The 24,564-nt window shown below is 37.1% G+C and overlaps 1 protein-coding gene across 7 annotated transcripts in view; it reads left to right on the plus strand.

Annotated features, from left to right (window-relative positions):
- The first annotated feature begins 7,392 nt into the window (after nt 1-7,392).
- The window catches only part of PHF6 (PHD finger protein 6), an 86,778-nt gene continuing 69,606 nt past the window's right edge, over nt 7,393-24,564 (plus strand). For 3 of the 7 annotated variants that reach the window (XM_036270496.1, XM_036270497.1, XM_036270493.1), the window contains exons 1-5: nt 7,393-7,551; nt 8,390-8,503; nt 9,986-10,051; nt 11,438-11,622; nt 11,855-11,956. In XM_036270496.1, the coding sequence (XP_036126389.1) occupies nt 11,485-11,622; nt 11,855-11,956 (240 nt within the window). In that variant the 5' untranslated portion in view covers nt 7,393-7,551; nt 8,390-8,503; nt 9,986-10,051; nt 11,438-11,484. The remainder of the gene's footprint in view (nt 7,552-8,389; nt 8,504-9,985; nt 10,052-11,437; nt 11,623-11,854; nt 11,957-24,564) is intronic. The other 4 variants (XM_036270501.1, XM_036270498.1, XM_036270500.1 and 1 more) reach the window with 3 other exon arrangements.

The following is a 24,564-nucleotide window of genomic DNA, read 5'->3' on the forward strand; positions in this document are numbered from 1 at the left end:
AAAAATCCTAGAAGAAAAGGTAGACAACAAAATTTCAGACATCATACGCTGCAGAATTTTTACTGATACACCACCTAAGACCACAGAAACAAAGGAGAAAATGAACACATGGGGCTACATCAAACTCAAAAGCTTCTGCACAGCAAAAGATACAGTCATCAAAATGAAAAGGCAACCCACTGTATGGGAGAGCATAATTGTCAATGACATATCAGATAAGGGGTTAATTTCCAATATATATAGAGTGCTCATACAACTGAACAAAAGGAAGCCAAGGAACCCAATTAAAAATGGGCAGAGGAACTAAATAGACACCTCTCCAAACAGGACATACAAATGACTAAGAGACATATAAAGAAATGCTCCACATCACTAATCATCAGAGAGATGCAAATTAAAACATCAATGAGGTATCACCTCACACCTGTCAGAATGGTTGCCCTCAACAAATTATCAACAAGTGTTGGCAAGGGTGTGGAGAAAAGGGGACTTTAGCACGCTGCTGGTGGGAATGCAGACTGGTGCAACCACTATGGAAAACAATATGGTGTTTCCTCCAAAAATTAAAAATTGAACTGCCATTTGACCCAGTGATCCCACTTCTAGGACTATACCCTAAGAAGCCTGAAACAGCAATCAGAGAAATATATGTACCCCCATGTTTGTAGCAGCACTATCTACAATAGCTAGGATCTGGAAACAGCCCAAGTGTCCATCAGTAGACAAATGGATAAAAAAGCAGTGGTACATATACACAATGGAGTACTACACAGCTGTAAGAAAGAAAGATCTCTTATCCTTTGAGACAACATGGAGGGACGTGGATAGTATTATGCTAGCAATATAAGCCTATCAGAGAGTGACAAATACCACATGATCTCACTCTTTTGTGGAATATAATGAACAAAAAAAGCTGATGAACAATATATACCCAGAGACATAGAAAAGAGTATGTTGAGACGGACAAACCTCAAAGGAGAGGTGCGGGGGTGGAGGGATGAGATAAAACAAAGAACTTATATGCATGTATGTGTAACCAATGGACATAGATAACAATGCTTGTTGGAGGCGGGATAGGGAGCAGGGTGTCTGCGGGCGTTGCGGGAGAGAAACATCTTCACAAAAATAAATTAAAAATAAAGAAACAACAGCATGAATAAAGTGTGATACACCTCTATTCTATTTATCAGAAAAACTAGAAGCAATTAATAGTTATTCTCAAGTGCAATAAATGTCAAATCATGTGTTGTACACCTGAAACTAGTACAATACTGTATGTTAGCTATGCTAAAATTTATAATGAAAAGTAGAAAAAATACTATTTCTGCCCTCAAGGAATTTAGAATCTGGAGCAAGAAGAAAAATAACAATAGAACAATAACAAAAAGAACAATAACAACAGCCAACCCTTAAAAAAGGTATTTCCACCATCCTCAGTTTACAGATGAGGAAATTAAGGCACTGAGAAGTTAACCTGAAACCAGAATTTGTGTCTAGACCTGCAGTTCTCAACCTGTGGGTCGCGACCCCTTTGGGGGTCAAACAACCCATCATAGGGGTCACCTAAGACATAACAGTAGCAAAATTACAGTTATGAAGTAGCAACAAAAATAATTTTATGGTTGGGGGTCACCACAACATGAGGAACTATATTAAAGTGTCGCGGCATTAGGAAGGTTGTCAACCCCTGGCTAGACCATTTGGTTTTTGCCTTCCAGTATAGATTCTATATTAGTAAATATTAGTGCCCAACAAATCTTATCTCCATATAATTCTTCTATATTTTAGACTTACATAACATTTGAGATTGGTGTATATCTGTCTGATCATATTATTTAACCAACAGCCAAAAGGAACAAAGATGCTCATGATCACCCAGGACCCAATGGCAAAGCCAGTTATAAGCAAATGTCCTTAATAAAATATGTGTCTAAGAATGACATTGATCTCCCAGCTGGTGTGGCTTAGTGGTTGAGTGTTGACCCATGCACTAAGAGGTCGCCAGTTCGATTCCCAGTCAGGGCACATGCTCAGGCTGTAGGCCTGATCCCCAGTATGGGGCAGGCAATCAATGTTCTCTCTCATTGATGTTTCTATTTCTCTCTATATAAATAATAAAATAAAAAAATTTAAAGAGTAATATTGATGCAAATTAAGTCTTTCAAGTACTCAGATATAATTGATAAAATGCTCAACTGATAAGTTTTATTTTCTTGTTTTCAACTTGATGGCTGCAGGTTAGTGGTTTTCAAACTTTTTTGTATATCACAATCTTACTTGGAGAGCTTATTAAAATATAGTTTCTGGGCCCCATTCCACATGTGTGCTGGGATTACTGTGGTAGGGTTTGGGTTGCTGTATTATTGACAAATTCCATTCCATTTCCACTTCTCCCATTCTCCATGGCTTTAAATATTTATTGAGTAACTACTATAGGCCAGGCACAGAGTTCTATGGGCTAGGTATAGAATAGTGAACATGACAAAAGAAAGTCCCTGCCCTGATAGAGAGAGATAATAAACACAGAGACAGATGAATAAGAGGGATAGTGATAAAGAGCTTGACTAATGAAAGGGGTTAAAACAAATGTAGACTTGACACAAGGTTCTTCCTCTTCCTTGCTGTGTGACATTGGGCAAATTACTTAATTGCTCAATAGTCTTTCCTCCTCTCATAAAAACCAGACTAATAATATTCCCTGCCTCTCAGGATTGTTGTAAATATTGAATAAGATAATACATATAATATACTTAGCAGGGTGCCTGGTACATTGTCCAAAGTCAGTTAACTCATATTATTTTGCAAGCAACAGCACTATAAAGTTTAATTACTTCACCAATATTACCATTGATATTGAGTTTAGTTTCTGTGTTTATTCAACATTCAACAAACAACATTTTAGAGATGTCAATGTGTCTCTAAAGCATTTCCCCTGTCACACTTGTATGGTTCCTGGGCAGTTCCTATACCATATCCAGTTTCAAATTGCTGAACAAGGGAGAGACATCAACAACAATATCCACCAAGGCTCCCAGCTCCTCAGTTAGGTATCCAAGTACCTCCATAGGTTGGACAGAGTTAAGAATTTTCTGAAACCTCACCAATACAGTAAGTGGAACTTAAAAAATAAACAACAACCACAAAAACTAAGCAGAAGAGCATAGGGGCCAAATACTGGGAGCTAACATTAGCAGGTAGATCTATCAAATGATATGGCAGTTAAAGGATACATATACAAAAAGCTGTCCTTCATAGTCGTTGAGGCAAGGACATTCACATATGTCATTATCTGTTTTTATGGCCCAAAACAAATTTGTGAGTAATATTAATCTCATTTGCTTGATGTGTAAACTAAGGCTCATAGAATTCAAATGAATACCCCAAGGTCACTCTGCTAGTTAGTGGAAGGCCAGTTTGCCAAGCTGAGATTTTCTCACTCTTATGCAGTGTCTCACACAAATGAATAGAATTTTATTTTTTTTCACAGAAACATTTAACATGTTTAATCCATCCACTTTAAAAATAAAGAATCAAAAATATAAAATGTATCCAATATACAAAATGGAAATAGACTTTGGTTCCGTTTAAGTGCCATTTATAGTACTTGTTTTTGCAGTAGTCACAGTTGTAATTTTATATTTGTTTACATGATTACTTGATTATGGTCTACCTCTGTGGCTACACCATGATGGACCAATTTTGTTGTTGTTGCTAATCCTCATCTGAAGATATTTTTCCCGATTTTTAGATAGAATAGAAGGGAGGGAGGGAGGGAGGGAGGGAGGCGGGGGGGGAGAGAGAGAGAGAGAGAGAGAGAGAGAGAGAGAGAGAGAGAGAGAGAAACGCCTCCTGCACGATCCTGACCAGGGCCGGGAATCCTTTGGTCCGTGGAGCTATGCTCTAACCCTTGAGCCAAACTGGCTAGGTGACCATGTCCATTTTTATCTAACTCATGGTAAGTGATAAAATGTACTTGATGAATGAATGAATGATCCACCAATGTTGATTACAGCCAGAAGGGAGGTCATAGACATAGAGGTGCATTTAGGCTTTGCTTTAATTAGGAGCAGAAATGCTGTGGCACTTTTCATGGAAACACTGAAGATGGGAAAAGGAATGACTTTTTAGTTGCTGGAGAGGATGAATTTGCTTGTACTGGACTTAGTTATTTAAGCTCAAGGACAGGCTGATCTAAGCAGAGTAAATGCAGTTGCTAAGCAGTGGTCTAAAGGTTACAGTGAAGTCAAGAGACTTCAATTTTTTGTATCAATTCTACAAAAAATAATGGAGGGCAGCTTCTATATGTGTGGTCCTCAACAGTCTGCACCAGAATAGCTGTGCAGTTTAAGAAGGCAAATTTGTGCACCCAGACCTTCAGAATAGGGAGAAGATGCAAAAATCCTCATGTTTAACAAGCTCCCCAAGTAATTCTCATTTGCACAGTTTAAAAACTTCTGGGATGGAATAACAATAGACCACCAGAGGGTTTAAGACTTGTCTAGGGCAAATCCAGCATTATAAAGTGAGGAGGGATACTTACAAAAGAGACTGAAATAGCAACAAGAGAGCCAGAGTTAGAGGTAGATGAAAGTTTAAGAACAAGTCCATAACCAAAAAGTGTTCAATGTAACAGAGATGTCAAGAATGAAGGTAGAGAAAAGTTGTGAAGATGGAATCCAAATTTGGGGGGCGGGGGCTGGACCTGTCCTGCAAGACCCAACTCAAAACATTTCCTCTCTAGGGATGTATTTCTTCCTTCCTTGGACAGAGTTAATCAACTTTTGTGGTATGTAATTCTATTATAGCATTTTACCTATTGTACTGAAATTCTGTTTTCTTCCTCATTAGAAATACATAATTTTCTTTCTCAGACTGAGAATTCCTTGAAGGCAGGAACTGTGTCTTATTCCTTTTCAAACCTCCAATGTCTGGCATAATAGCTGGCATACAGAAAATATCTGCAAGTGCCTGCTGAATGAGTGACCAGAGAGCAATTGGAAGCAAAGAATACAGTCTGGCAGTGAAGGTAATGGAATCCTATGTGTTTAAAGGCAAATGAGAGCCAGGCAATTGATGCTGCTGGAGCAGGGAACAAGTAGAAAATCAGTTCTTCCAGAGCACAGAATTGTGATTAAAATCACAGCTTTAGCTTTAAAAAGCAGGACAATTCTTTCTCTGAGTCTTGAAAGAAGCAGCAAAGAATGGGTGTACAATATTTAGCTTAGCTCAGATGGCCCTACTCTAAATAAGTCAGGAAGTTAAGGCTTTTGCTGAGAATGAGGTACAAAGTGGGATCTAGAGCTTGAAGGAAAAGACTTGAAGAGTGTTGGTGACGGTGTATTGGTGGATCAATAAGAAATTAAGAGATCCTCTGCTATATCCTCAGGCATTGTTAAGAGACTGTTATCACAATTTGACTCCTTTCTTTAGCACTTGAAATAACAGGCTGCATCTATCAGTTGTGCTAATTGGAACTGGCTACCAGACTTGTGGCCTGAAACTAATAGGAATCACTCTTCTCTTCCTCTCCTGAACTCCCTGCACTTCCTTTCCAACTTTTAAGCCACTTGCTGCAGTCGATCTTTTATGATAGCTATTTGTCTTTTTCTTGTTAGACTGTAAAGAGGTGAGAGCAAACGCTGTGTCTTATTCACTGTTGTGTTTTACTTGAGCATAGTGCTTTGTACATAATAGGCAGAGGATGTCTGCACCAGGCACACACCTCTAATATAGCACTTAACACATCTTACTGTATTTGTTTGTCTGTCACCCTTGATAGACTATGAGCTCAAGGTCAGGGATCGAGTCAATCTATATCTCTCTTGTGTTTGGACATTAGTAATTTCACAGATGTTTATTGAAATGAATGCATTGATGATAGAATGAATAAAACAGCAAAATGTGGGAATGTGTGGGGAGGAATCTAAAAAATGATATAGTGCATAGGCACTACATTTTGTCACTGACACAATCAGTTTCACTTTGACATCAGTAAGTGTGTAAAGCTTGTGGAAAATGATACTGAGGGACCTGTTTTCAAATACATTGTAAATGTTCGGAATATACATTCTGGGTTTTAGCAAATCTCCAGTCACACCCTTTCATGGTACAGGGCCTGGGTGAAAGGGCTAAGGGTCCCATGCAGCTAAACAACTGCTTTGTACACTCTTATTAGGTACCTGCTTGTATAAGATACAATGTTACACAAACATGGTTACTGTTTTCTTGAGAATTATAATTTAATGTTGACACTGCAGAGAAAATATAAAGAATGAAACAGCATTGTATGGAAACAATGGAAATCCACTGCCTGCTCCCCCCCCCCCCCCCCAGGAAAAGTAGCTACTCCAAGCGCATCTTTCAATTTTCATGTTTGTTAGGGCTTTTTTTTTCTTCTTCTTCTTCTTCTTAAACCATGGGCTTGCACTCTGTGAGCCAGATAGAAAATAATGAAAGCTGACCCTTAGCCCAAGTATTATTCTCTCTCTACACACACACACACACATATATAACTTAACTAATTTCTCTTAATAATTCTAGGAGATTTTGACTTGTTGAAAATGAGGGAGAGAGATAATGCTTTGTGCTCAAAGTCACTGAGCTAGAAGTGGGGAGCTGGGATTCAAGCCCAAGCATCCTGTCTTCACACATCAAAGAGGAAAGTGTTCGTTTAGGTGTCTGGTTTACCTGTGTGAGCTATAAAGAAAATCACTTATCTTTTCTGATTATGAGAATCTAAGCGTTTATAGAGGGCCTGTTACATGCCAAAGACGCTAATATACACTTGCATCATTTCATTTCTTCCTCACAATAAACCCGTTAGATAGTATTTTTATCCCAATTTTAAAGACAAAAAAATTAAGGTCAGAGATTAAAATGATTCACCCAAAGATTGAAATTCAGGTAGCCTGACCCGACTATAAGATTCTCCGGCTTTCCTGGCAGTAAAATGAGAAAACGGAGGACCTCAAAGTGATGCCCCAGAGTACAATGAAATAATGGATGTGAAAAGGCCTCAGTGAACAAGTGCAAGGGATAAGGCCTACCCATATGAATCACTGTTGAAAACTGATTACCAGAGCCTCTATCCAACAGTTTCTAGTCCCAACCCTGCTTTTTCTTCGTCCAAACCACAGCTATAGCTTTGAATCTTTATCTTGTCTGATCCTGCCCCCAAACACTTGGCTGAGCGACGGACCAGAGAATAGAAGGTACGCGCGCGAGCAGGAGGCGGGGCCTGTCGCCCAGATCCGAATTGGGGGAGGCATACACATGCGCTGTGGCTCTGCGGCTTCAGCGGTCCCTTTTCTGCAGCCAATCAGGACACGCGGCGCGTTCGGGCGTATAACGCCCTGTGAGTCGTTGCGTGCGGGGGGGCGGGGGGGGAGCGGCGACGTAAGGGCACTCCGCGAGCCCGTCTCCTCGAATGAAAGGAAACAACCTCCGGCGACAGAGCCCCGCTCTCAGGCGCTGCCGGAGAACCGAGACAGACTTCTTTCTCTTTCCCCTCATTGGCGCTTCTCCCCTGCCGTTTGCCTCTGGGCCCCGCTGGTGAGTCCCCACAATATCCTGGGGCCCCCCATTCTCTGCCTGGCGGGAGAAGACAAGGAGGATGGCGGTGGCCAGGCCGCCGCCCCTGCCCGTTGTTAAGGGGGACTCTTGGTGGTCTCGCTTTATTGTCGGGGACCCCAGAAGCGCTGCTCATTGAAGGAGCTTGGCTAAGAGGCTGCTGAGAAAAGTGCTTTAGAGAAGCTACGGGAGATGTTAGGCTTTAAGCCTAGACTTCGGGGGAGGGGGCGCAACATTTAGGGAGGAAAAAAATACTGGGAATTTTTAGTCTTTGCCATTGCTTAGTACATATTTGGGAAGGAAGGAGACTCTCAGTTTGGGAAGAGTAAGAGGAAGAATTGTTGGGATGGCAAGACGGTTAGCCTTACAGAAAGAGGGAAAACTCCGGGGTGGGGGGAATTAGGGGTGAAACAGATATGAAACGAAGACTTAGAGGGCGAACTCCTAGGAGAGGAGGGTTAAAGAAAGTGTTAGGATGATATTTTCCTGGATTCCGGGATTGGAAAAGGACAATTAGGGGACCCTGACTTTAGGACCGAAAGGAACCTGCTAAAGTGCTTTAGAGGAAGATAGTTTTGCGAGTTTATTTAGCGCTAGATTAGAGGGAGATCGTGGAGTCTAGTGTTTATTGAATAAATAACGGAGAGGATCCGGTACGTTATGTGTACTATCCTTTATTATATGGACGAACAGCACGGCATTCTTTTGAAATTTGTTCGTTTCGATATTCTGCGTGGAAGTTGAAAAATCCTCTAGTAATTGAAAAAAAACCTTCCTCTTCATTGGCTTATGAACTTAATATCAGGTCTTATTCATACAGATCAAATTCTTTCTCTACCCTCGAGTTTGAAACAACTGGAAAATTCCTTCAGTTTCTTTTTGAATAACCGCAGAAAACAGTGCGAAGCATGTAATATCGTGCAACCAAATTCAGGTGCCCTTCCGGTTCATTTTTTATTCATTTATTTCTCTCCACTGTAACTTTCCTGACATAAATACTACTTCTTTGGGAATCACATTTATATATTTTGATCTTGTATATTTCAACTTGCTTGCATGTAGAATTGTTTGATCTTCCGGAACTGCAGTTTTTGTTTTGTTTTTCTGTGAAAATGGTCTTTCAGATACCAGGCATTGAATAAGCTCTCGAGTTAGCTCTTGAATGCTCTCCTTGATGTTTCAGGTTATTTCTACCTTGGTGCTTCACAGCATCTTGGAAAGTCAGAAAGCATTGATTGTTTCAGCTTAATTAATCGGGCTTTTATATTTTTCAGACATTTAAATTGTTTTTCAACGCTGTTATCTTTGCCTCTTTATTTCTGCTTTATAACATTGCCTATAATGTTATGTTTCTTTTATGGAAAAGGTTTCTTTGTTGGATGAAAGCATCAAACTTTGATCTTTGCATGCCCTGAAAAACATTTTAGACTAAAATTAAAATGCCATATAGCTACGTGGATTATTATGAACCCCTTAATATTGGTCCTTGGAATGTCCTTATTCTCCTTAACTAGAGACCACAAATGTGCCAGCATTCGATAAAAATCTGTATTTTTATGATAAAGACATTTTTTTGCTAGGACTCATTGTTTCCATAATGTCTCCACTTAATGTTTTATAAGGAGGCTGTAAAAATAAATTAGCAAGATGTGCACAGATGCATTATTTGAATTTTAGTGGAAAAATCCATTCAGTCATTGCACATTGGGGAAAGTTTTTATTGGTTTTGTGCACTTTTGTGTGTTTCTGTTCACTTTACAAATTATTTCATCTGATTACAGAAAAAATACATTAAAATGTCTTTTAATGAAAAATAAAGTGTACCTTTTTTTCACTTTTGGATTTTGGGGTCTTTGATAGCTAGAAAAGCAGGTTCTCAAAATTAAGATGAGAAATTTACCTATTTATAAATTGAAAGAGGCAGAATTCAATAGGGATAAAATTTGGGGGGGTTCCATTTTCATAATTAATTTCAAGAATAAAAAGTGATTTCCTACTTTAGGAATTTTCTTTATCTTAAGCCGATTTTATAGCCTATGCTAGGTAGCATTGTATAGAAATTACACATTAAAGATATCTGTACAAATTAGATTCATAATATGCCATCCTTTCAACTGGTCAAGGATGAGCTGTAGAAATACTGAATATATCACAGTGGTTTCATAGTGCCTGAGATTGCATAGTAGTAAAGAAAACTAATTTAGAAACACAAATAGCAACTTTTGGTAGTATTTATGAATTTTGGTGTTTTGCATGGTTAATTCTAAAGATGTGGGCAACTATATTCTTGATAAAGCAACTGAACACATATTTGCCTGAGCAAATGCAAACATACTTCCCCTTTTGTTTCTTTTGTTTCTTTGTTATGCCCCCCCCCCCCGCCTTAATCCTAAAAGTATTTTCTGCCTATTTTCAGTCAGTTTCAAGGTTTATAGCCAGCGTTATGAATACAGTACCATCCTATGCAATTTGGAAGACTGAGGTATTTGAAATTGTAGATAGCATTAAAAGTTTGTTAAACCCATCAATGCAGAGACTGTCAGGGCTTTTGAAGTTTTGTTAAAAAGGAAAATCTAGCTATAAATTGATAAGAACTGTTTTTTGTGTGTGTGTGTGGCTTTACTTTAAATTTTGATTAAGTATCTGCATTTTTATATTGTCAAGTGCTAAATGGTTTGTAGCAACTGCCTTGCTGGTATCCAATTGTTACTGTTCTTGAACAAGTTTGTCTCAGAAAGCTACAGTATAGTGTTAGTCTATTCAACTTAGTATTATGAAAAATGTTAAAATATATTTAAAATTTGAAAAAAAATTAGTAAATTTTAAGACAAAATTTGAGGTTTTATTTATTTTGGTTTATTTTGTGGCAACCTGGGTCCTGAACTGCTTAGTTCTGTTGATTTGGACAAACTATACAAATCAAATAACTGCTTCTACATTTGTTGAATACTTATGAAGAATCCATGTTGAGCTTGATGATCTAAATCTGAAACCTTATATGTTAGAGCTTTTCTTCCCTTTTTTGTTTGACTATCCTACCTATAATTATGGTTTGACTGAATTTAAGACTCATTCAGAAATATTTTCCTACCTTTATACAATTTCATTAATTTAAGTGTAAAAGTTATTGTATTTAGAACGCTACTGCTTGTAACTTTAATTTAATAAGCACATTTTTGGAGTAAATCTGAGTCAGATAAGAACAGTTGTTCTTATAAATAATTGGTTTCTATAGTTTGCAGTTTAATGGATTGTTATAAGCCTATTTTTTTTCATGAAAATGGAATATAATAGCAAACATTAATTTATTACAGATGCATACATGATTTTTTTAACTTGAAAATAATTCAAGTTTAAAAATAAGTATTCCAAAGTCATCATTAAGTAAATTTATTTCTCTTTATTTGGTTTATCAATATGTAAACTTTAAGGAATTGTGCAATTATAGAATTCTGTTCATTCTGGGCATTGTGTAGTTCTCTTTGCTCTTAGATATATGATTTTTTGTTTCCTTGAAGGGGCGCCTAGCTATACATGAAAATATTTTGCATTATGTCAGCAAATGATGAATTTGGTATCACACATTATCCATTTTTTACTTGCCCATGCAGAAATAGTTCTAATTATTTCACATATCCCCTAACTTGGGAGCAGTTTGATTTTTCTCAATTACTTCGTTGAGTTATACCTAAATACGTATTTTTTTCATTATGGAGGCATCTTAAGGTTTAATATTGATTTGTCTACACTAAAAAGCCATTTAAAATGTATATATTAAAACTTAACTCAGATATTAAACAACTTACATGACTGTGTAAACTGATTTTAAATGAAATAACCATTTTATTGCCCTTCTTATTCTCTGTAGCATTTCTTGAGGCGTATAAAGTGACATTCTAAAGGCAATTTAAAATCATGTCAAGCTCAGTTGAACAGAAAAAAGGGCCTACAAGACAACGCAAATGTGGCTTTTGTAAGTCAAATAGAGACAAGGAATGTGGACAGTTACTAATATCTGAAAACCAGAAGGTGGCAGCACACCATAAGTGCATGGTGAGTATATGGGCACAAACCTGGAGACATAAAACCATGAGTCTTAACAATGAATAGTCCTGAATTCTAACAAAAAGAAGAAAAACTCAGTTAATTTTTTAAGAAATATTTTTTCACTAACACTATGCTGTTTTTACAAGAATATTTCCTTTTAAAGTTAACATCTTATTCACTATTTCACTGTAATTTCTTTATATATGAACCTTAATTTTTTTTTTTATGTAATTTATAGCTCTTTTCATCTGCTTTGGTATCATCACACTCTGATAATGAAAGTCTTGGTGGATTTTCTATTGAAGATGTCCAAAAGGAAATTAAAAGAGGCACGAAGCTGGTAAGTTGGTATTTCTGCCTCTTGAGAATAAAACTTATTTAAGATCATTAGTGAAAAATTTTTTTATTTTAGAGTATATTACCTTATTAACTGAATATAATTTTAAATTGCAGTCTTTTTTTCTCCCCAAACTATCAAATTCTAAGGCTGGGTTTAACTTAACCAATCAACAAAAAAAGAAGTGAATCACTTGAAACTATATGTTATTAAACAGTGTCACCCCAATATATTTAATTAAAAATAGTCAATGCAACAATGGAATGAATCAATATTTATATTCAATTTTTTTCAAAAAGAATTAAAATCTTCCTTGAAGCTATGTTGACTTAGAAAACAAGCAATTTGCTTAATTTGAATGTATTATGTGTTCAAGTCTTCATTTAAGTATATTTTCACAATTAAATTTTGATGTGTTTTTATTTTCCATTATAAAGTAATTGTCATTACAAATAAAGATGACTGTACCCTTTCAACAGAAAAATGTTAGCAGTTGCTGAACAAAGGATTGTACTGTAGTTCAGGTATATAACACAGCATTTATGACTTTGGATAACTTTTGGTGAGTTTTACAGTTTTTCTGAAGCTAGACTAGATTAATGTTCCTATAGCTGTCTTCACTACCAGTGACCAGACTGGCAAGATACTATATTGCTCTATTGAAAAAGTAGTGTCATTTCAGTTGATATTTATGATACATTATGGTTTACATTGAAACAGTTTCTTTTCATTTGGTTATTTTTCTCCTTTGAGCTCCTTATTGAAATTACATCTGTAAATGTACCTATAGTAGCTTCACTGTGAAGTGTCTCAATATTTTAAAAATGGATTTGACAGAACATATATCTGTGTTCTTATGAACTAAGTGAGTAATCTCTTTTCACAAAAAAATCTGATGGGAAGGGAGGCTAACATTTTGATCATCAGGAATAATTTATTTTGAAAAATAGTCTTCTAGCCCAGCCGATGTGGCTCAGTGGTTGAATGTCAACCCATGCACCAAGAGGTCGCTGGTTCGATTCCCGGTCAGGGCACATGCCCAGGTTGTGGACCCGATCCCCAGTGGGGGGCATGTAGGAGGTGGCTCATCGATGTTCTCTCTCATCGATGTTTCTATCTTTCTCCTTCTCCTTTCCTCTCTCTAAAGTCAATAAAGAAAAAAAAAATAGTCTTCTAGTATTAGAAGAAGAAAAAAACAATATGAAGAAGTTCAAGGACAACATTTAAGATTTGCTTTAAGATAGTCTCAAACCCTAGCATCAGTATTGGCACAAATGGGAATTTAGAAGTCAGTGTTTTTCTTGCAATGAGATCTTAACTGAAAATGTTTATCTTCCTCAGCTCCAAAACTGTAGATACCAATAGAATGCTCCATTTTTAATGTGATATTTATTTGTTTAAGTGTGGCTTTAGATTTTATGTCACTGTGGCTTGCTGACTTGAGAACCAGAACAACATGTTTTTATTTCCTCCTCTTTAAAAACAAGTTCAGATAGGCCAGTTTGGCTCAGCGGTTAGAGCGTCGGCCTGCGGTCCGGAGAGACCCGGGTTTGGTTCCCGCTAAGGGTATGTACCTCAGTTGCAGTTTGTCCCCAGCCCTGGTTGGGTCGTGTGGGTGGCAACCACTTGATGTGTCCCTTTCACGTTGATGTTTCTCTCTCTCTCTCTCTCTCTCTCTCTCTCTCTCTCTCTCTCTCTCCCTCCCTCCCTCCCACTCTATCTGAACAAAATATCAAAAAATGTCCTCGGGTGAGGACTAAAAAAAAAACAAGCTCAGATACAAAGAAAGAATACTATTTATTTGACAGTGGTTGTACTATAAGCCTTATCACCCCCATTCTTTATTCCTTCGCACTATAAATATGCCTGGAAAATGCTTCTACATCCTTACTTGTTAGAGTTTTCTTACTTGATATGCTGTTCTAGTCAGAACAGGAGCAGTTTTGGTCCCTAATGTTACAGTATTATTAACAAATGCAATGCCTAGTTTTACATGAAGCAGCAACATATATTTGGCAGTCCTGCTAAATTCAATGGAAATTTAATCTATTTGGACTGTATGTGAAGAAAGCATCAGAACTTTGTACAGGTTTCATTATTAGAAGTTGTTTTGATTAATTTTTAATGGTATAGTATAGGGAGTTTATTATTTCCCCTCAAGTGTAGTGAGTTATACATAACAACTTGTCCTTGATCTAGGGAGTGCAACAATATTGGAGGTGAAGATTACAAACTATAGTAACCGTCTTAGATTTGAATCCCAGCTTTGTCACTTATTAGCTGGGAGACGCTGGGCAAGCTATTTACTTCTCTATGCCATGTTTTCTTCCCCTGCCAAAGGGAGATAAGAACTATACTTGCCTCATAGGGATATTTTGAGAATTAAAAGAGAGACTGTACAGGACTGAGCATGGTGCCTGGCATGTGGTTAAGACTTGATCAGTGGTAGCCACCATTCTAGGCATTACTTGTAAATGATAATAAGATTCTGATAATAATATTGTAGGCTAATGAAAAGCATGCTGGGCTGGAAAGTGATGGAGCCTGTTTTTAAAATAACTCTGCCACTGACACATTATGTAGCTTTAGACAAGTCATTAACTTATTTGTCTTTTGGCCAGTGGTAAACAGGTAATGCTGTATCACCGCTTACTAAACAGTGATGTTGCATGACTAAAAAGCACTCTAAAATATACAAAGAGTTATCTTAGGAAAGGTGTTTTGAAGCCATTCTAAGGCTGTGGGCATCTGGCATTGAAGAATAGTGGCAGAAGGAGACAACTTTTTAGTCTGGGTATATAATTTTGCTCCTTTTCCTTCTCCCGAAATGTCAGAATTTAAATAAATTACATAGTGGATAGGACTAGAGTAGCATTATATGTTTAAAATTGAAATAATTTTGAAGTTTCCTTTTAGCTTTTAGTTTTGCTCTTTCATTTATTTCATTTTATATGAAGTACTATCAAATTTTAGTTTTCTTTTTTACTCTTCCCTGTGTAGATTTGTCTAAGTAATAAGAGGGCCATAAATCAAATAGGAAGGAAGAGAAAAGTGAAGAGCTTTATGTAGGTAGATAAGCTACATATAAACTAGATACAAACTTGAGTTTTTAAAACATTTTATCCTGTGAGCTTGTTTGCCCTGGTTCCTGTTTATCTAGATTTCTAGGTGAAAAATAGGTCATGAATATTCACTGAAAATAATAAAAAAACAAGAGTGCTGGTCCCTGGGTGCTTTCAAGACAGGTTCTAGTCTGTACCTGGTGTTGGCTCCAGAGGTGCTCACTTGCCCCAAAGACAGGTATAGAGAAAAGGGTCTGGGGCTTGATGTGAAAGTGTATATAGGTGGCTAGATGGGTCAGTCTTGAGAGGATGGAAGGTTGCAGTAGAGCAGGAGGTATGGGTGTGTGGTTTCTGTGTTCTTGCTGCCATAGGCAAATTTCCATGGTTTTCATGTCAGCCACAAGGATCGAGAGGAAAAGCTACTCCACAAGAACATATTCATTTCATTTTATATCACTTTAAGTATATAGCACCAAGGTGGACCAGGAGACATTTTTCCAGAGTATTAAGGTTTTTATAATTTGAGACTCTGTTTTGGCAGTTAAGACAGATACATATTTTTCCAGAATAGTTTCCAGTTCCTGTTGAAACCATATAGAGACACCACATCTGTACTACCTACTCTTATTCTCTAACCATCTAACCAAGAAATGCAAATTTCCAAGTAAAATGATGAGTTATCACTATTTTCTTTTTTTTTTTCTTTTGGTACCTGCCCCTAGCAGGAACCGAACCCGGGACTCTCTGGTCCGCAGGCCAATGCTCCAACTGCTGAGCCAAACCGGCCAGGGCTATTTTCATTTTGTTTAAGGAGACACCGGAAAGGAGTATATTTGAAGAACATACTCTTTCTGGATGAAGTTGGTGGTGAGATTATTAAGAGTATTACATTGAATAGTTGCTGTTCTAATTGGTACCTGTGTCAGATATGTCACAGACTCTAAGAACAGTAGAAGTTCAAAAGGCCATTTTATTCACCTTCCTTACCTCTAAGGCAAGACTGCCTACAAGCCATCCAACATAAGATTTTTGTCTTTCCTGTTCTTAACTATATCAATAAATGTGATTCTACCCAAGCAATCTGAAACGGGACCAGTATTATATGATAAAATTCAAAATCAACTTCTGTATAACTTAAGCATCTTGCTTAATTTAAAGCCATTTTTTCTGGGTCTTTTTCCATTCAAGGAATTGTTTATTGGTTTTTTTCTTATTAAAAATGAAAAATTCATCATATATCTCATGACTGTCCTTGGGCCACTCCTAAACTTTTACCTTTTCAAACTAAATCTTATTAACATGTATTAAGAAATTCTCTGAATATTTTTCCTGCTTTTTTTCAATAGTAGAAATAGCTAACATTTATTGAACATTTCATAAATGTTAGGGACTGGGATAAGTACTCTAAATACATGATCCTATTTAATCTCGTAATCATACTATGAGATAGGAAGGTATTCATTCTCACTTTACAGGTGAGGAAATGGGCTTAAAGAAGTTAAGTAACTTGACTGTTTATATAGCTAGTAAGTGGCAGAGCTGGAGTTTGAATCCAGAGACAGTTAACTGCAAAGTTAGTATTCTTTTTTTAAATCCTCACCCGAGGATATTTTTCCATTGATTTTTAGAGAGGGAGGGAGGGAGAGAGAGAGAGAGAGAGAGAGAGAGAGAGAGAGAGAAATATTGATGTGAGAGACACTTTGATTGCCTCCTGCACAACCCCAACTCGGGCCGGGGATCGAACCCGCAACCCAGGTACGTGCTCTTAACCAAAATCAAATTCGCAACCCTTTTGTTCCCAGGCCAATGCTCTAAGCGCTGAGTCAAACTGAGCAGGGCCAAAGTCAGAATTCTTAATCATTACATTATACTAGACTGCCTTTTAAGCTACCTAACTAAAAATTGTATCTATAAATGTCATGATTAGAGCTTAGTAGTTTTCTAACAGAGATGCACATAGTACCTCATTTAAGACATAATCCGACTCCTATTTATATATATTCTGTTTTTAGGGCAAAAATCCTGTATACATTCTACATACATTCTATAAGAATATTTTGATTCTTTGTTACCCTCAAGGTATTTCTTGTAGCCTCTGAAAATAAAAAGACCAATTACTTTAGTATTTACTCAGTACCAATGGAATGCTTGGCATCCCAGAGAAAAGGGATGTCTGATTTTGAGTTTATGATCTAGATATTGGGCATGCCATGAATCTGCATATATGACAATTTACAGCATAAACTTTAAATTTTTTTTAAATCATTTTTATTAATTTATTTTTGTTACAGATGTTCCCCCCCCATTGATGCCCTCCTCCCAATCCATCCCGTCCCCAGCTTTGTTGTCCATGTCCATTGTTCATGCATGCATGCATATAAGTTCTGTGGTTTATCTCTCCCTCCTCCCCCAACTGCCTCTTTTGAGGTTTGTCAGTCTGTACCCTACTTCTATAGTATAAACTTTTAAAATTCTTCTGTTGGCGAGGAGTTTTGCCTATTTAGGTACTTAATACTGCTTCCTAGAGATGGAAAGGTTTAAAAAAAAGGGGGATGAGTCCAGGAAACAGATTAGCTACACCAAATGGGTCATTGAGAATGGCAATAGTGGATTAGAATTGAGTAATGTGGGATGATGGCAGGATCTTTAAACAGTAAATAGGAATTTCAGCTGGATAGGAGGGGAAGGGAACGGGTAAAGCATGCTTTTTTTTTTTTTTTTTTCCAGGAGATAAGTGATATACAGTAGTCATTGTGGGGAATGACATACAATGCATATTTGTCTGATATACATAGTTGTCCTGTAGGCATCTTAAACTCAGCCTGTCTAAACCAATATTCATTAACTCTTCACCCTGAAACCTGATTCTCTTTCTGCATCCTTTACCTCCAGCTCTTTCTACTTCCACATCAGTCACTTGATTCTATTTCTGGGATGTTTTTGCTTTCTTTTATTTTTTAGTGGTCTCCTAAATCCAGTCTTCCTCTTCCCATCCTTCTAACATACTGCTGGTAATTATTTGATCTCTACTTTTAAAAGGTAATGTCACTCCTTGACCCAAAATCTTTACTGATTCCCTACTGCATACAAAATAATATCCGGAGGCCTCAGCATACCCTTCAGAAATCATATCTTAATTCACCTTTTCCATTCCTTATCTCATTCCTTCTCCTCTCAGTTTCCCAATCATCCTCTACTTGTCTCTACTGCTGCACATGTACTGATGTTAACTCATCTTCTAGATGCCATTTTATATTTTTGAGTCCTACTTAGCCTTTACCTTTGTCATAGAGTTTCATACACTATGCATTTTACTTGTTACACATGTGCAAACCTTTCTTCCCCCCACTCTACTGTGAACTTGGGGAGTATAGTCTGTATTCTATTTGCCTGGTATAGGATTAAGTGGGGATAATGCATAGAAAACACTTAGCACAGTGTTTGATGTCTCAGTTGTGCTTAATAGTGTTCTAATAAATAACTGGGCACTCATTAATTGTTGGTGGAATTTGAAGGAGAGAAGGGCTTCAGTTTGATAATAGTGTGAAGCCTTAATAATGAGGTAAGTGTAACTTGACCAGGGAAGTAATGGTATAGCCTAAAATTTCTGTTTTGGTTGATCTGTGTTTTAGTGTTGTTGGCAGCTCCAGCAGTTTGAAAAGGAAGGAGAGATATCTAGAGAGAAAAATCAGGTTGGTTATTTGTATAGGATGGTAGAAAGCTGTGTATACCTCAAGCAGGAGAGTTTTTTTGATTTTTTAGCTTTCACTCACCCAGTTATGGTGTTATTTTTGTTGTTTACATAGGCATTATATTTGTCAAGGCCTCCATCTAGAGTCTAGCATTCATCTGTCCATTTATTAGATACTTAATTGAGTGTCTACTTTGTATCATGCACAAATGGAAACACTGGGTGCAACCACAAATACATGTAATTTAACTTTAAAAGTATCTATAGAATGTCACAGGAGATCTGGAAAAGAGGGCCAATACTAATTCTGCCTGAGAAAGAAGAGGTTTCATAGAAGGTAACATTTGAAATGTGTTCCACTGGGAAAGTGATTCTGTAGAAGTCAAAGGGGGAAGAGTTTCAAGGAGGAGGAAGTGGTTAAAGTATGAAGTAAGTATTAAATGCCAGTGCTATTTAAAGTAGTGTGTGGCTCATTTAACATTCATTAAGGACAAAATGGAGCACCCACAGTGTAGGGAATGTTGCATTGCTAACTGCATACAAAGAAGCAGGGGATGTCAGGTGAGTAGTAGTGCTACTAACCAAGCAGTGGTACCTCACCAACTATGAAATCAGAAATGGTGGGATAGGGAGTTACAGACAGGTGTTTTTTAAAAAGTTTCTCAAGTTATTTTTTAAAAAAAAATTTTGTCTTTATTGATTTTAGAGAGAGAGGAAGGGAGAGGGGGAGAGAGCTAGAAACATCGATGAGAGAGAACATAGATTGGCTGCCTCCTGCATGTCCCCCACTGGGGATTGGGCCCACAACCTGGGCATGTGCCCTGACCCAGAATCGAACTGGTGACCCCTTGGTGCATGAGTCGATGCTCAACCACTAAGCCACACCAGCTGTGCTTTCAAGTGATTTTTTTTTAATCCTCACTCGAGGACATTTTTTGATATTTTGCTCAGATAGAGTGGGAAGGGGAGAAAGAGAGAGAAACATCAACGTGAAAGGGACACATCGAGTAGTTGCCACCTACACGACCCAACCAGTGCCGGGGACAAACTGCAACCGAGGTACGTGCCCTTAGTGGGAACTGAACCCGGGTCTCTCCAGACTGCAGGCCGACATTCTAACCGCTGAGCCAAACCGGCCAGGGTTCAAGTGATTTTTAATGAACACTCTTGGTTGTGGACCATTGCCTCGGGACAGGGGGTGGAAAACTTTGTATAAAGAACCAGATAAACGCCCTGGCTGGTTTGGCTCAGCGGTTACAGCGTCGGCCTGCGGTCTGGAGAGACCCGGGTTCGGTTCCCACTAAGGGCACGTACTTCGATTGCAGTTTTTCCCCGGCCCTGGTTGGTCATGCGGGTGGCAGCCACTTGATGTGTCCCTTCACGTCGATGTTTCTCTCTCTCTCTCCCTTCCTCTCTCTCCCTCCCACTCTATCTGTACAAAAAATGGAAAAATATCCTCGGGTGAGGATAAAAAAAAAAAAAAAAAAGAACCAGATAAACATTTAAGGCTTTGCCAGCCATATTTTCTTAGTCGCAGCCGCAGACAATATACAAAAATGATCATGTCTGTGTTCTGATAAAACTATTCACAAAAACAGGCAATGGGCTGGATTGGGCTTACAGGACTCTACCTTAGGTATTTTTGAGGAGAAACAGGTAATTTTTCTTCTGAAGATGGCCTCATTGTCATCTGTATAAATGTACATGCATTATGAATGTATTCATATAAATGTGAATTTTTTAAAAAGTTCTGATGATGCAGGTTACTTTAATGTGTACAGATATTTTACATCATTTATATTAAAATGAACTTTGTTTTACTTTGGAAGTAATTCTGGAGAATGAATGTAAGGCCAAAGAGAAACTTCAAGTATAATAATGGAAACAATCAAGTCTTTGACTAGTACTGAATCAGTTAATTTTTTACAAAATTCAAATAGTTTTTACTTTGCCTTTATTTAATACTTCTTTGTAATTGGGAATCCTGTCAATTTATTTTATTATACAGTTCTTATTTATTTGTGTTAATGGATGAGAATGCAAACCAATAGTAAAACACAGTCTATGTCTGGTTTTGGGGGGCTGTCTCGGTACTTAACTTGAGCGTGGATGTGTATTTGGTGTTTTTCACAGATGAGCTATAGCAACAGCATGACAGTTTAGAGTACCTTCAGCCTGAAAGACCTACACGTGAGAAGAGCCTGAATCTAATGATATGATTTCAGAAAAAGTATACCTGAATCTTTGAGATTAAAAAAGAATCTTAAAAAGCTTCACTAAGGGAATTTATATTCCTTTTCAATGATGATTTATAAATTTGGATGGAGTTGGAGTATGTGATATTCAGAGCAAGGTCAGGAAATCAGAGTAAGCAAGAACTTGATAGGATTAGTTCATTGCCCTCCAATTTCCAAAAGACTTGAAATGATTTATTCAGTAACTGCTTAGATTTAGTCTGTTACTCTAGTAAAATAAGTAATTTTTAGTGTCCCTGTTTTTAGAAGAACTTGGAATGTAAGGTCCTAATCTATCAGGGTTGTCAATTTTCAATGACTGACAGCTTTCAGATTTTATTTTTGCTTTCTAGCTTTACATTTAGACTTAATGATTATATAGACTTTGTTATTATTAACAATTTTATTAAGTTTGTGTTTTATCAGGACTTCAATATATATTGTAGCTATAATGATAAACCAGAAATGGTTATATGATCATGTTCTACTTGCCTATGAAATGGTATTACTTTTAGGAATTTTAAACAAATAAATGGGACAACTGTCAGGTAACCAGCTAATTCAGAACTTACTGTTTTTTATGTTGGATGTGTGAGGTATTGCTATAGATAAAGCAACGAACCTTGAGATGAGAGCATTTTTTAGGCAGCTCTGAAAACTTGCCCCAACTGCACTGTCCTGCTTTTATTAAAAACAAACACCATTGTAAGGTTAACTGCTCTCACTTTTTGTCTCATCTCCTGTAAAAATATCCTAAGTACCCTATTTCCAACTACAAGTACTTTTGGCATTGTTTTCTTTGCCTTTAGACTCAAGAACATTCTCCAAATGTCTGTAGACATTTTCTTGGAGCAGGTGTCTTGAGAGTAGTAACTACTTTGCTGTGAGAATTTGTATCTACACACTGGTCAGTTACTGATGTGTATATTAGATACACAGCAATTAAGCTGGGCAAAGGTAAGTCTTAGAGAGCCCTGTCTGCCTCGAACCTATTTAGCCATCAAATTTCAGCTTTTCCCCAACAGCCCTCTCATTTTTCCTATCCTAGAAGATGTCAATCTTATTTTAGTTTTACCTCATATCTATCTGTGGTCTTAGTTTAGTTTTTCTTGAGATTCTCCCATAGCTACTGAGAAAGCAGTATTTTTCATTTTATTCCTTAAGACTTCTTCCTTTTGAAAACTGAATTTCAGTCCTGGCCTTGTTCAGTTGAATGAGGAGCAGGTATGTCCCAGCCTCTGGCTCCTGTGAGACTTTGGCTAAATCAGGGTCCTTTCAGTTTCTGTTTGTCTCCTCTCATGTGTGACTTAGTTCCTCTTTCATAAGTGGGTCAGGTCCTTGAGACTCTGCTTATGTGGCACAACATAACCTTAACATAGTATAGCTTCTCAGACAACAGAATGGTGGTTACCAGTGGTGGGGAGGTAGGGGAACATGGGGATGTTGGTTAAGGGCTACAAAATTTCAGTTATGCAGGATGAATAAGTCTAGAGGTTTGATGTAGAGCATGATGACTATAGTTAATACTATATTGTATACTGGAAATTTACTGAGAGTAGATTTCTGGTGTTCTTACCGCATGCACCAAAAAATGATAACTATATAAAGAAATGGACATATCAATTAGATTGACTGTAGTAATCATTTCACTGTGTATATTAAAACATCATGTTGTGTACCTTAAATATATATAATTTTATTTAAAAATATAGTATAGTTTCTAACCATACTATAAAGATGACATGCAAACATCTGAAATAGAATGGGGCCTTTTCTTCCACTGTCCCCATATTGGAAGAGGTAATTGATTGTTGAGGTTTACTTGGTCTAATAGATAGCAAACTGAATAGAGGAATAGAAGTAAAAGAAAAAATTATCATCAAAGAAATTTTTACCTCCATTTAAATAAAGAACTTGAAATCAGGATACAAGCATAGTACGCTAAGAATTGACATTACTATATTGGGGACAGAAATATAGTTCTTAGCAAATATTAGATATGTGGGACAGACCTTTTCTCAGGGAGGAAAGGGTCTACCATTGTTCTTGAGAAACATGTTTCTGTCAGGTTAACTTTCCTTTTCTCACATTTGAGAGAGCCATGGGTAAAGTGCAAGCATAATGTTAAGTGGCAGCTGACAGTCATTCTACTGAGGGCCCAGTACAGACTGTGACAAATTGGAGGGCAAATGTTTTGTGTAAAGAGGAATACAGGATAACATTACCCAGGTCTGACCAATTGCTGCCTTTTTGTGATGTGGGTCCCATTTTTCTATTCACTTTTTTCAAGAGAATTCCTTGGTTGTATTTTCCTTAACATTCCACCTATCTGGTTTCCCAACATCTTTAATTTTTCTTTTTATCTCTTCCTTATTCTCAACCTTGTTTATTAATAGAGCTAATCTTTTCCCCCAAATATTCTTGCCTCTACTGATTTTGTGCCCCATCAACTGGATTGTTCTTCTCAATTCACCTTTCTAAATCCTAGATCAGACTGTTTAAATACTTGTAGACATACCTGAAGATAACCATGTTAAATCTGCAGGTATTAGAAATATGAATGAGAAAATATGTGCCTTAAGCCCAGGTTGGTTTGACTCAGCAGTTAAAGCATCGGTCTATGGACTGAAGGGTCATGGGTTTGATTCCTGGTCAATGACACATGCCTGGATTGTAGGTTCCATTCCTGGGCCCTGTCGGGGTTGTGTGGGAGGCAACCAATCAATGTGTCTCTCTCACATTGATGTTTCTCTCTCTCTTTCTCTTCCTCCCTCCCTCCCTCCCTCCCTCCCTCCCTCCCTCCTTCCCTCCCTCTCTCCCTTCCACTCTATCTAAAAATCAATGGAAAAATATTCTCGGGTGAAGATGAACAAATACAAACATATCTATCTATCTATCTATATATAGATAGATAGATATACACACATATGTATGTATATGTATATATATATATATATACATATATATATACATATATATACCTTAAGATATTAAAATATTCAGTAACAGAGTAAGCTTAAAATAAACTATTTTGTAAGGTACAGTGTTAGTCTTCCTAAAAATTCAGTCTAGAAGCAATTGATGGATGAAATCTGTACATTTATAAAGATAATCAGCTTTACATGGAAGTAAAATAGTAAGAGCCAAAATGAATACTGTATGTTAAGTCCCATTGGAATTCAGGGGAAAAAATTATTTCAGGGGTTGGAATATAGTGTAGTAGACTTAAAGGTAACAGTTATGTTCCCTTTTTGTATTTGGGGGTACACAAACAGATTTAAATTTTGTATTTAGTTTTATTATGGATAATTTTTGCTGTTTTGTTAGTATCTCGCAGAGATTTCATATACAAGAAGATATTTCTGCTTGTATATGAATATGGTATAAAATAGATCCTGTAAATTGAGAAAAATTCCTGCTCTTCACTTTGAAAACAACTTTCACTCCCTGAAAATATTTTTTTTGGTATGTCTTGCTCTTTTCGTCCTTGAGAGACATTGACAAAAGTGAGAATCTTTTTCTCAGTTAAAAAAAAGTATCTATCTTAAGTTGCTGTAGTTAACTGGTTATACTTTGGGCAGATTTTAAATTATAACCAGCCCCAATGCATTTTGATATATTTTA

This window comes from Molossus molossus, unplaced genomic scaffold, assembly GCF_014108415.1.
Source record: "Molossus molossus isolate mMolMol1 unplaced genomic scaffold, mMolMol1.p scaffold_m16_p_2, whole genome shotgun sequence".
NCBI classification, from domain to species: domain Eukaryota; kingdom Metazoa; phylum Chordata; class Mammalia; order Chiroptera; family Molossidae; genus Molossus; species Molossus molossus.